Source organism: Cyprinodon variegatus, unplaced genomic scaffold, assembly GCF_000732505.1.
Source record: "Cyprinodon variegatus isolate N-32 unplaced genomic scaffold, C_variegatus-1.0 Scaffold52, whole genome shotgun sequence".
In the NCBI taxonomy this organism is placed as follows: Eukaryota; Metazoa; Chordata; class Actinopteri; order Cyprinodontiformes; family Cyprinodontidae; genus Cyprinodon; species Cyprinodon variegatus.
The window spans coordinates 1,636,437-1,649,373 of NW_015150505.1; the positions used below are offsets into that span (position 1 = coordinate 1,636,437).

The following is a 12,937-nucleotide window of genomic DNA, read 5'->3' on the forward strand; positions in this document are numbered from 1 at the left end:
ATGGTAAACTGCATCTTTTTTTTGGCAGATTAAAAGACTTGGCCTGATGCTTTTATTTTGAAGACCCCCGTTTCGTTCCCCACTTCCGTGTCTCTTCGTGTTGCTAACTAGTGCGGTAGTAGTGAGTGGTGGCTAGTTCTTCTTAAAAGAATAAACATGTCTATTGAAGTGGAATCCGCAGAGTAAGTGTCTGATAAATTTCATCACCTCGCATTTTATTTTTGTATTTGCAATGTTATACGTGTGTGTGTTATAAACCAATATTACTCTAGAGGCCTCCCCTCTGTTTAATTGCTAAACGCCGACAGGCGCTAGCAACCATGGCTAGCATACTAACTATCGCAAACACTTATATTCTGCTTGTTAGCTTACCCGAGTAGAAAGCCTTGCTAACCTATGTACAGGTACTGCTCAGTCGTTTAATACATGCATTTATCTGGGGGCATAAACAACATGGGAAAGAGGGTGGAGCAGTTAGCATCAGTTAGCATTAGCTCATACTACCACTTGAACAAGTTTGTCGGTTTCCAAATTAATATAAAGTAACAGTTTTCCCCAAATACAGACAGAAAAATCAATCTGCAATAATGTCTGCTCTATATCTTCTACTTTTATATGTTAAATAGAAATGTATAGTTATCAGAAAAGAAATGCGAAATGCAAAAACAGCAGTTCGTCTCTGGGGCGTTTTTACGAAGTGATGCTCTTTCTATAGGAGTGTAAACTAAATTTACTATGACGATTTTGCTAACTAATTATATATATATATATATATATGGCTTTCAGGGCTAAAACAATCGAATTGATCATAATAAATCGGTTATTGAAATAATCGTCAACTTATTTAGAAATAAATTAATTGTTAACTGGAGTGTACAGACTCTAAAACATGGCTTTAGCTGACAGAGCGACCCACATTGAGCAGAAATTATAACTAAATCGTTAAAGAAATATGGAAACAATCTGCATCTAAGATTAAAAAGAAAAACATTTTCTTTTGTCACTATGACCATCAAGTGGAAAGCTTTAGTTTCACCTGGTTTAATTCTGTAAAAAATCTTCAAGGAATCCTTTGTTCAGAAATCAGAAAAATAATTGGCAGATTAATCGATTTGCAAATGTATCATTAGTTGCAGCCCTAAAATAAAAAAAATGTTTTTGTTTTTTCTATTTAAAATGCAATATCTTTATATACTTTGTTTTACAGTTTTGTGATAGTTACTGCTCTAAGTGGGTTGCTGTCAGCTAATTGTGTAGCATATTGTGTATTAGCTACATTCGTTATATATATCAGATAGTTGTTTATTAAAATAGGCTATTTAATCTCATTTAATAACCATTTTAAAGGCATATGTGATTTATAAAATAGCTGCACCTTTCCAAAATAATCTGTGTCCCCTGATTTACATTTAATCCAAAAGAGTATTTTCTCTACCTTGTTACTGGTTGGAATAAAGTCAGTTAGTTGACCTGTAATAGTACTGTTCCTTTACCAAACATGTGACTGTGGGCTCATGGTTACCAACTGTTTAGAAAGGAAAGTTATTAATGCTTTTATCAAGCCATAGGAGACAGGAATATGGACAATGGCAACACGGAAAGTTTTTAAAACACTCTTAAGTACAACTTAAAATGATCTCTTAAGATGTTTTACCTAAATCACAACCTTCACAACCCATTCTCATATTATCAAATTCAACTTAATTTAAATTGGTATCCTGCTTTAGGGGCAAGACCAGTGTAGCTTTTTGAATGTTTGACAAATTTTTAACGGGGAAATACAAAGAAGACTCTTCTTCCTTTGAATGGAGCCACAGTTATCTGTGGACCGACTGCCTGTCAGTGCTTTGGAGGAGCTTGCAGCAGCATTCGCTGCTCGCTGAAGACACTAAACTCAGTGATTAGGTTGTCACAAAATTTTCCAACAATAAAAAGATTTTGCTGTATTTATTGCTATTTTTATTTTTTAAGTTGCTGGACGGGTTTAAAAAGTCACTAAGTGGGCTCTGCAGCTGTTGCTTTTGTCACAGCTACATGTCCTGCCTTAAACCATAATACTCCGTTATTTTGTCTGATCTGTTTTGGGCTTGTGTTGAATGGCTGAAGCAGAGTGAACAAGATCAATCCAGCCTGTAGGAAAAGTTATAATTCATTTAAGGCCACCTTCCTTTCTCTCATCTGCGTTGTTAGGTGGTCTGCTCATTTCCAGCTGTATCCTCAGTATATTTTTTGTCTTCCCAGCGTGGTCCGTCTGATTATGCAGTATTTGAAGGAAAACAATCTGCACCGGACCCTTGCCACTCTGCAGGAGGAGACAACAGTTTCTCTAAACACCGTGGACAGCATAGAGAGTTTTGTGGCGGACATCAACAGTGGGCACTGGGATACCGTCCTGCAAGCTATCCAGTCCCTCAAGCTACCAGATAAGACCTTGATAGACCTTTATGAACAGGTGACATTTCAATTGATTTTGTTTATTATTTTAACAATATTTCTTCTTACAGATTATTCCGATGTTGTTGGGCTTTTTCCCTCAACTCGAAGTCTTAACTGATTTATTGTGCTCTATCTATTTATAAAAGGAATTTGTTAATAACTGTGGTGTGTGTTTCCTGAGCAGGTTGTTTTGGAGCTCATTGAGCTGAGAGAGCTGGGAGCTGCCCGATCGCTCCTCAGACAGACTGATCCCATGATCATGCTGAAGCAGACACAGCCAGAGAGATACATCCACCTGGAGAACCTGCTGGCTCGCTCCTACTTTGATCCCAGAGAGGTGAGTCCAGAGCACAAATAAAGAAGGATTCACAAGGATTAAAGTATTCTGGCCTGTAGCGATTGCCTGTGGGTAAAAAATAAAAATAAATAAATAAATTGATGGTAAATAAATTAAAAAAAACCATGAAATCCCCCTTGCGTTTGTCAGCCAATGGTAGCAAAGGAGTAGCCTGACGTAGTCCTACTCAATTCTAGTCAGAATATGAGTCTGATACTGCTCCATAGAGCTGTGATTATGGGGCGTGTTTCGAACGAACCAGGAAAAAAAATGCCTCTGCACTCAATTGGATAGACCTACAACCAATAAGAGCAACGGAGTGCGTGACGTATGTTAAGCCACGCATAGTTGTTGTCCACAAAAATCAAAGCGTGCAGTTGCACGCCTAGAATAAGAAGATGAGACTTGATCGCGTTTCTCTGTTCCTCTTTTAAAATTAATTTGCTGTCGATATCTTCTAGAACAGACCTAATAGCAGAATCTACTCACCTCAACTCTCCAGCGGCAGCCATTGTTGTTGTCACCCAAGCGCGCTTTGGTGACGTGGTTGATTACGTTACTGTTGGTCATCTGTCCATCATCGTATAAAGCCCGCCCTGACAATTTGATTGGCCCGCCAGATATTGTGCGAGCATACCCGCGCTACTATTATGCAATGCCAGACCGAACTCAAACGTTGTGGGCGGGACTAAGTTCGGAATGGCACCCAGGCTAGCAAAGGAGCGCTCTGAAACTAACAGTATTAGCCAAACAGAAGAAGGGGGCGCGTCTTAGGAAAGCGTGTACCTTCTCCTCTCGTTTCTTGCTCCAGTCACAAGATAGATTGTGGTGCAGTGCTGAAGGGAAAATCACCTTTTGCCGTTTACGGCTCCATTCAACAGGGATACGTGTTCAAAAGTAAAAAAATAAATAGATAAATCAAAGTTTGTGTTTGAAGAGAAGGATAATGGAGAGAACGGAATTGCATGGAGTAGGAACAATGCAGTTTATGAACTCTGGCCCGCTGTGGCTCAGGAAGCTTATTTACGCATCCAGCAGCAAAAAGGTGCTACGCAAACATGAGTTAGACCCAGGTCATCTGCTGTTCGTGCGGCCACGCACAATACACGTTTGCCAATAAATGGGTAGGACAGATTACAGTTTTGGAAACTGGAAGATCCTTTATCAATTAAAGTCCAAAGGAAGTCCAGCAGAGATTTGCTGTATGTTCTTCTCATATTTTTTTTTCTCCATCTGTCCAGTACTGCATCCAGCAGTTTGTTTTTATGTCTGTCAAGACATGTATTTGTCCACCCACCTTTGCCCCTGTCAATCTAACCGTCATAAGCATATCCACCACATCCTTCTGTTCATTAATCTGTCAATTCTTATGTCCCTTCATCACTATATCTCTCCATCCATCTACCCATTCAGGTCATAGACTGCTACATAGAACTGTCCATCTGTGTACTTTGAACTCTCACCCATTCTTCCTCTTAGTTTGTTTTTTGTTTTTTTGCATGTTACTTTAGGATTTTCTTATGTATACTTGAGAATTCAGAAAAGTGTGGACTTGGAATCATTTTCCTGTTTAACTTATGTGGATGTTTCTGTCCAGGCTTACCCAGATGGCAGCAGTAAAGAGAAGCGGCGCGCAGCCATCGCTCAGGCCCTAGCCGGAGAAGTCAGCGTCGTGCCACCCTCCCGTCTAATGGCTCTGCTGGGACAAGTCAGTAACCTTTAATCCTTGCAGGAACCTTGGAAAGCCTGATACAGGAGAGGCTAATATACACAAATGATATTTTTCTTAATTTTCCTTTTGCAGTCTCTAAAGTGGCAGCAGCATCAAGGTCTTCTGCCGCCTGGTATGACCATCGACTTGTTCAGGGGTAAAGCTGCTGTGAAAGACGTAGAGGAGGAGCGCTTCCCTACTCAGTTGAGCAGGCACATTAAGGTGGATCACCATTTATCCCTAGAAGAATTTCAAACAGTCAAAGTAGATAAAAAGTGAACATTCACATTAATGGCTCCTCATTAATCCTTGTAAGTTTGCTTTTTTTTTCTTTTTCTACAGTTTGGACAGAAATCTCACGTGGAGTGTTCTAGATTCTCCCCTGATGGTCAGTATCTCGTCACCGGCTCTGTGGACGGATTCATTGAAGTCTGGAACTTCACCACTGGAAAAATCAGGAAGGTACAAATGTTCTCTAGGACTGTGATTTGCATAAAAACTTTTTTTGTGTGTTTACCATATTTTCATGGCTTTAAGCCGCTACTTTTTTCACGCTTTTAATCATGTGGCTTATACAAAGGTGCAGCTTTTCTTTGGCTTTTTCTTCAACTGCCACGTGGCAGAAGTTAAAGTTAGAAATTAAAGAAGAAAGTGCATTTATTTAGCACAAATCCAAACATTTTGATATTTATTTGCTGCATTAAAGCTGTCGGGCCAAAGAAGGGACTGGACTCAACTCCTGCATAGCTGAAATAAAGAGCCCCATCTTTCAGTAGACACTTTTACTGCTGCGAGTCTGCAAGCTAACTGGAGCTAGCATTCTTCTTTGTCCCTCCCTACTCAGTGGGCTAAATGTAGAGCTCCCCCTACAGGTTTGGTGGGGGGGAATTCAGTCAATATCAGCGGTTTTTAGCTCAATGCAGCTTATTTATAGGGAAGCTGTTGCAGAACCTGCTGATCCTGCATCAAATGCTGCGAAGCCTCTTCCCAGAGGGCAGCAGGGAGAACAGTCCATAGTGGGGGTGTGAGGGGTCATTGATGATGACCTTTTCACCTAAATTCATTTTTGTTGACATGATTCAATTTGTCTGTCTTCCAGGATCTGAAATATCAGGCTCAAGATAACTTCATGATGATGGATGATGCTGTGTTGTGTATGTGCTTCAGTCGTGATACAGAGATGTTGGCAACTGGAGCCCAGGATGGAAAGATTAAGGTCAGACATCATTCCTATGTTTTATTTTGGGTTCACTGCAAGAATCCTGCTTTGTCTACACGTGTATACATATTTTAAGTCGAGCATATATTGGAGCAGTCCTACGGTATCTATCTGTTCAATAAGACCTGAATTATCATTGAATATTTTCCATATTGTATGAAGGTGTGGAAGATCCAGAGCGGTCAGTGTCTGAGGCGATTCGAGCGTGCCCACAGCAAAGGAGTAACGTGTGTGAGTTTCTGTAAAGACACCAGCCAGCTGCTCAGCGCCTCCTTCGATCAGACCATCAGGTAAACTCCTATCCAAGCTAACCTTTTCACTATAGACTCCCAAATGTTATTATTTTTTTTTTTTATTCAGCCTTTAATGATTTTAATGTTGTATTTTCTAAGCATTTATGCTTTTTTTCCTCTCGTTTTTACTTTGGACAAGAATCCATGGACTGAAATCTGGTAAATCGCTAAAGGAGTTCCGCGGCCACGCCTCATTCGTCAACGAAGCCACTTTTACCCCTGACGGCCATCACATCATCAGCGCATCCTCAGATGGAACAGTCAAGGTCAGAGAACAGATGTCTTATTCAAGATTCCTGCAAACTTTGGTACTTTAAAAGATTTAAGTTTCTCTCCAGGCGTTAATATTTATGGAGAAATAACATTAAAATATTTTGGATATTTTTGTATCCCAATTTTTCCCATAAAGTTTCTTCCATCCCCATGGGAGGTGGGGAATAAATGACAGAAGCTCTGTGCGAATCAGTTACAGGGTGGAATCTATTGAAGTGCATCCGTTTAGAGGGAGAAAAAAAAGCTGCAATATGCGAAATGTTACGTTTAAATTATCCTTTCATCCAGCTTTGTAATCTGGGGCGAAATCAGTGGAAGCCGTTTTCAAAGGAGACTGAAAACAGCGCTTTCAGAAGACCTTAAACTCAAAGCGATCTGTACTTTTACTTGTCAGAAAAGCCTAAAACAACAAAAGTTGCTAGGTTTAAACGCAAGTCACTTTTGTGGATAGTTGAGAGTGTTGGATGAGAGAAATGAGGCGAACATGAAAGCCGATCGTCAGGCCAATATAGGGGATCCTTCCTGCCTCTATCTATTAACATTTACCACAACAGTGATAGCAAAAATCATGACTGTTTATTTCCCATCAGGTCTATGAAGTATTGATGAATGAATTTGAAATTGTTAATATTTTTTATTTTGGTGTTTTTTGTTTTGTTTTTTTTTACCCTCTATCCAGGTTTTTATCCTCTACTGGGGTCACAAAAGGCATCACAGAGACACACAGCCACACCAGTCTAGAAACACCAGATAACCTAATAGTCACTTTTTAGGGTTTTTCTTTTAGAGGACACCAGAGTACCTGAAGAGATCCCACATATGCAAAGGGAGAACATGCAGAACGATCCTAGGCTGGAATCGAACCCAGGACCTTGTTGTTGCAAGGCAGCAGTGCTAGAAAACGGTTTCTGGCTTATTTTGTTCTTCCTTCACCTGACATTCTTCTGTTTGTTTCTCCATGGTTTTTAAGGTGTGGAACGTGAAGACCACAGAGTGCACCAGCACTTTTAAGCCTCTTGGTACATCAGCTGGAACAGACATCACAGTGAACAACGTCCTCCTGCTGCCCAAGAACCCCGAGCATTTTGTTGTGTGTAACCGCTCCAATACAGTGGTCATCATGAACATGCAGGGACAGGTCAGTTTCACTTTGAAATATATATATATATATATATATATATACATACATATGGTAAAATTTTAAAATATTTGTGTTTTTACATGTGAGAATCCTTTGCTGTTTTGGTTGAGTGCAGATTGTGAGGAGTTTCAGCTCCGGTAAGAGGGAAGGCGGTGACTTTGTGTGCTGCACTCTGTCGCCCCGCGGCGAGTGGATCTACTGCGTAGGCGAAGACTTTGTGCTCTACTGCTTCAGCACCGTCACGGGCAAACTGGAGAGAACGCTGACGGTACGACGCTGCTCGCTGACACAGATCAAAGAGTCCAAAAATATCACAACACAGTTTATGGTGCAGCATCTGTCAGGGAGATATTCACACAGGTACTGATGGTGAGAGGATATCCTGCAGGATGCAAACAGACTGAATAAGATCCAGGGCTGCATCTTCATTAGTAATTGTAACTAAAAGTTTTAACAAACTAATTTTGTAAGTAAATATTTTAGATTTTAGCAGAACAGTCCGTCGTGCAAAGGAACCCTCACATTATTCTGTTTTTAAAATCTGTTAAAATGAGATTATTCTGATCAGAAAGGTGCATGTTGCTGCTTTAGTGTCGGCTTTTGTCATCCATCACATCAGTTCTTGATTTTAGCTTAAACATTTTTTTTATTTGGTTTTTAAATGATTGTCCTGGAGATAAATTCTCTTGTGTAGTTGATTCTCTTTTCACTGGACATGGAAGGACTGCTGCTCAGACAACAGAGCTCATAATAATTACTAAATAGGCAGAGATTCATGATTTAAGCTAACTGTTACAGGGACTCTGAAACACCTCAAAATGTTTTTTTGCTCTCTATTACTTTTCATAAAAGTGTGAGAAAGGGGTAATAGGACCAGCGTTTACTACTTTGCTCCCCAAAGCCTTCAGTTAGTCCTGTCCTCAGCCACTGGTTGTTTTGTCCTTGTTCCGCTGATGGAACCAGTCCAAACCATGAAACTCTCCTTATCTCTGCAGTTTAGGATGATCTGAACTAGTTATTTAGCAATTTAGGGCTTTTATAACCTGGTTTAAATCTTTTCACTTCTTTTTGTTCTGAAGAAGAAAATCAGTTACTGTTAACTGTTGATCATCAGCTTCTAGGTGCCACAGGGAAGAGATAATTGGGTTTTCTCTCTTAACCAGTTTATCCCTAATGTACCTGATCAGTATTTATATATATTTTTTTAAAATGTCCTGTGTCCATGCTTTTGATGGACCATCAGGTTGTCTTTCCATCTGTGCTAAGGCCAGGCTAGCTAAAGCTAACTGTGTTTAAAGCAGATAGTGCCGACTGGTCCCCAAAATCACTGCCCTGAATTTTTTAAGCCGATCTTGACTTTCTTTTTTCATTTAAATAATAGAAATGAACACAAATGTTACACAATTTTCAACTTAAACAAAATAGAAACATTTATTATAAAATCAAACAAAATATTAACAATGGATAGCAAATAGAAGAGGCAGCAATGCATGGATTTAAAATGTTATACAGGCATGGCTGCTGGATGCACTAGTGAATCAGTGAAAGAAAATTTCACTGACACAAGAAGAAAAAACACGCTAATATTTGCCGAAAATATTGGTCTGTTTCTAAGCTGCAGTGTGGCTGACTGCTTACCTTATCCTAGCACATTTGCTTCTTCCAGTATTCAGAAACGGGAGAATGAGCTGCCACTAAAGGACATGCAAGTCAGATGGATCCACCATGGACTCAGAAGTCCTTAAAAGTGAACATTCAGACCTGAAAACACAAAAACCAACAAAGAAGCAACCTGTATTTTTCTGCTATCCATCCATCAGTTTTCCCTTCTCTCCTTGTCTTTGGTTATTTTCAGGTTCCAGTTAATCCTAACCCCTGCTAGATTGAAATGGAGCCCATTTCTGCCTTTTTGTCATAAAGTTCTGCTCTAATAGAAAAGGCTCAGAATGTCGTTTCTCTCCTCCTCAGGTCCATGAGAAGGATGTGATCGGCATCGCTCACCACCCTCACCAGAACCTGATCGCCACTTACAGCGAGGATGGCCTGCTGAAACTCTGGAGACCTTGAAGAATATTCAAGAAACACCTGGACTTTATCTTCCCATGTTTTTTTTTTTTTTCTTGGTCAGTTTGCTATGGTGAATCATTCCCATCTTCAAATGGACTTTAAATGCTTAGATGTGTAAGAGAGCCATCGGTTAAAAGAAAAGTGTACAGTTTTTTTAAGTTGTTTTGTATCATTAAAGCATGGCATCTTAATGTCGTCTGTGGGATTTGTGTCTCGGTGCACCATGTAAACATCCGCCAATATGTAGCTCAGTCATGCTGTTTTCTTCAGTCAAGTGTGGTTTGTGAATTAGCCAGTAAAAGTAACAAGATGTTTCATAAACTAGAAATTACGTCCTCAGTTGTAGGGAAAGTTTGCATGGAAAAAACTATTTTGAGACAAAATTTTTTCCCAGTTTTAAAATAAAGTCCTATTGGTCTGTGCCTGAGCTTTAAAGATCTTTAATTACTTTTCTGGGTTAACTGACAAGTTGACTGGTTAGAGAAATATACCTAAATCTAAAAAAACAAATAAATGTTTGTAAATATTTTTCAGTAAAACTGTTAAGTCCAGGGGTCTGCAACCTTTAAAATCCAAAGAGCCATTTTTTTTTCCTGAATTAAAGTCATTTAGAGCCGCAAATATTTTATAACCTTTTAATAAAGGTTTTTAGGGTTGTTTTTTAATCATCTTTGCAATCTGTTTCAATTTCGAATATGCTACAGTTTGTATTTTTAGCTTTTAAAATATGGAAAACATGAAGTCATTTCATAAAGATGAAGCAGAGATTTTATTGCATCCGATATTTGGTGTAAAAAGGACAAAAGCATAGTTTCCAAGCTAATGACTAGAAAAGTAAAACATATTTTGTCGCTAAAATTGAATATTCTCAAAAAAAAAAAAAAAAAAAAAAAGCAGAAACTTACATTTGATACTAAAATTAGGCCACTAAGAGTCATTGCAGAGGTAACAACGCCACTTCTGGCTCTGATGTTGCCGGTTGCAGAACCCTGGTTCAGCCAATTTCTTTGTCTCAGATGTTTTGCAGCAGCTGGACAGAAACTCATCACATTAAAATAAGGTTTGGATCCCAAAAGGTTTTGTTTAAAACTGAACTCCAAAGACGACCATAAAAAGTGACTCATTGCAGAGAAATGTGACGGTTTTCTTTTGAACTCAGGACATTTCTAACAAAAGATGATCTACTGGAAGCCAAACTGTAACTCGTTTCTGTTTGTGCCATGAAGCTGAACTGTAAAATCGGATATTCATTGTATTTTCAAATATGGCAGCAAAGTGGAGTGTTAAAGCATTTCTTTTGTTCAATATTAAAATCAATCTGGTTAGCCAGCCTTGAATAAGCCTGTAAAACACGTCTAAAGTTTCTGAGCCAGGCTTTACTTCCAATTAGATGGAAATAATTGCTCACATTCAGAAGGCCTGCTGGAATTTAACCCCAAAACAAACCGGTCCACTGATAACTAACACAGCTGCTCTGCTGAGAGGAGCATCCAGTTTGCTGGAAAAGTTTCAAAATAAAAGCCTCCTGAGTTCCATAAGCAGCTATGTTGTTCTTAAAGGTTTTAAATGCAGCTTGCTCTTCATTAGAACCCAAAACTAAACATCTAAAATCAATTAAATGTGTATTTAAGTATTTGTTTTTTTCCAGAGATCTCACCTCTTCAGGTCGGCCGCTGAGTGGAACCTTCTTGCTGGATCAGCCAGCAAGAAGGTTCCGGGTTTGATTCCCAGCCTGGGGTCTTTCTGCATGGAGTTTGCATGTTCTCCCTGAGCATGCGTGGGTTCTCTCCGGGTACTCCGGCTTCCTCCCATAGTCCAAAAACACGACTTGATTTCTGTAAATTCTCCTTAAGTGTAAATGTGTGCGTAAATGATTGTCCTGTTTGTCTCTGTGTTGCCCTGTGATGGACTGGCGACCTGTCCAGGGTGGACCCCGCCTCTCACTCGCAGACAGCTGGAGATAGGCACCAGCGCCCCTCGTGACCCCGCTTGGGATAAGCGTGACAGAAAATCCTTTGGATGGATGGATATTACCTCTTTAGTCCAAATAATTGCTGGGCTTTACTTATGAAACAATGAAAATAGTGTTTTGCTATATAGAATTTTATTTAATTATATTTCTTCTTATCAAACAAAATTCCTTTATTTTTAATTTGCTTAAAAGTGATTAACTGTAACTACTGTACCTCTCATGGTGGTTGCTTTGCCTTGGATGTTAAAGGAAACTGTTTCCACTGATGGCAGCTTGACAGATCCAGACAGCTCCAGGTCAGGAAGGTTGAATGAGTGTTCAGTGAGCGAAGGGTTTCCACTGGAGAGGCTCACTATGGCAGGACTTCTCCCATTCCCTCTGCTGTTATTTTCACTTTTTGGCTTCTTTGTCCTCGTTTGTGGCCACCTGGCTGATTTCACATCAACAGTCAAACCCACTGTGGTTTCAGGTGTAGATCCTGCAACAAAGAGGCTTTCTTCTGCATGGACATCCAATGCCACAGAGGTTCCCACCACAGATTTCACAACCAGTTACAGAAAGTCAACAGCTGAAACCACTACAGAGAGCGTGAATGGGAAAGAAGGTCGGAAAGATGTGAGAAAAGAGCCCACGACAAAAGAAGATGAAGGTCCTCTGGAATTGGGTAAAATCTAATCAGTTTTGTATTTTTAAACCCTTTTTATGCATTTCATTTGTAAATTACAAAGTATGGCTGCAAATTACAAAGTTTGTATTGTAATTAGTTTGCAATATAACTGTAAGATGCACCTCAAGAAACAACATTATTTACTGCTGTTGTAATGTGACTGCTCTGGTTGTGTATTTCTGCCTAAATGCTCCAGCTAAATATGATTTTCATCTAAAAATGGGGAAAAAATCAGAAGCACTAAATAGGTTAAGGAAAAAGATGAGTTATAAACACTTGATTGGACTCAGAAAAGGGTTTAAAAAGCATTTCTGTAGTCGTTTTTGGGGTCTCCTCTGTGTGAGCATGGAGACTCTGCAGCTACGGGTTTCATGCAAATGAAACCCAGATGGTCTTTGTAATGACTGAGGTTAAGGAAACAGTGAAAATCCCACTTTTTGTACCAGTTATTTAAGGTCATGAAAGAGCCCAGTTTTGGTGTCTAGTGAGCAGTATCTTAATGAACCAAAGGTTTTGGATCATCTGGTTAAAATACTAAATAAATAAATCACCCTCTCTTAGTCTTCCAAATGAGGGCACCTCTTCTTAATCCTAAATATTTAAAAATGTTAAATAGTGTATGATACTTTGCAGTCTAACAAACAGAAAATGGACCCACTCATAACCAGTGGGCAGCTCCTTCTCTGTTTATTTATTTATTTTTATTTTTCAAATGTTTTTTTTTATGCAAATCTCCATTTGTTTTCAGAAATCTTTATTTTATTCTCTTTTGACCAAACCTCATGATACCTGGTAAATTTCAAAACAAAAGCACAAGTTGA

The 12,937-nt window shown here is 39.3% G+C and overlaps 2 protein-coding genes across 3 annotated transcripts in view; both read left to right on the forward strand.

Annotated features, from left to right (window-relative positions):
• Nucleotides 1-70: 70 nt before the first annotated feature.
• Nucleotides 71-9,668, forward strand: LOC107082371 (WD40 repeat-containing protein SMU1). Its single transcript, XM_015371034.1, has 12 exons — nt 71-182; nt 2,242-2,452; nt 2,621-2,773; nt 4,371-4,481; nt 4,578-4,706; nt 4,827-4,946; nt 5,584-5,700; nt 5,866-5,993; nt 6,136-6,262; nt 7,240-7,407; nt 7,526-7,678; nt 9,379-9,668. Exons 1-12 carry the CDS (start codon nt 157-159, stop codon nt 9,475-9,477), a joined length of 1,542 nt encoding a protein of 513 aa, XP_015226520.1. The 5' UTR covers nt 71-156; the 3' UTR covers nt 9,478-9,668.
• Nucleotides 9,669-11,763: 2,095 nt separating this feature from the next.
• The window catches only part of LOC107082388 (probable carboxypeptidase X1), a 35,724-nt gene continuing 34,550 nt past the window's right edge, over nt 11,764-12,937 (forward strand). Inside the window, exon 1 of one of the 2 annotated variants that reach the window (XM_015371055.1) lies at nt 11,764-12,113. In XM_015371055.1, the coding sequence (XP_015226541.1) occupies nt 11,804-12,113 (310 nt within the window). In that variant the 5' untranslated portion in view covers nt 11,764-11,803. The remainder of the gene's footprint in view (nt 12,114-12,937) is intronic. The other variant, XM_015371054.1, reaches the window with a different exon arrangement.

What these genes read in the sequence shown, in the direction of transcription:
- LOC107082371 (XM_015371034.1), top strand. Translation starts at nt 157, where the DNA reads ATGTCTATTGAAGTGGAATCCGCAGA. An exon ending in TAATGGCTCTGCTGGGACAA is followed by an intron (nt 4,482 to 4,577) that starts GTCAGTAACCTT and finishes TTCCTTTTGCAG; the next exon opens with TCTCTAAAGTGGCAGCAGCA. An exon ending in AGTTGAGCAGGCACATTAAG is followed by an intron (nt 4,707 to 4,826) that starts GTGGATCACCAT and finishes CTTTTTCTACAG; the next exon opens with TTTGGACAGAAATCTCACGT.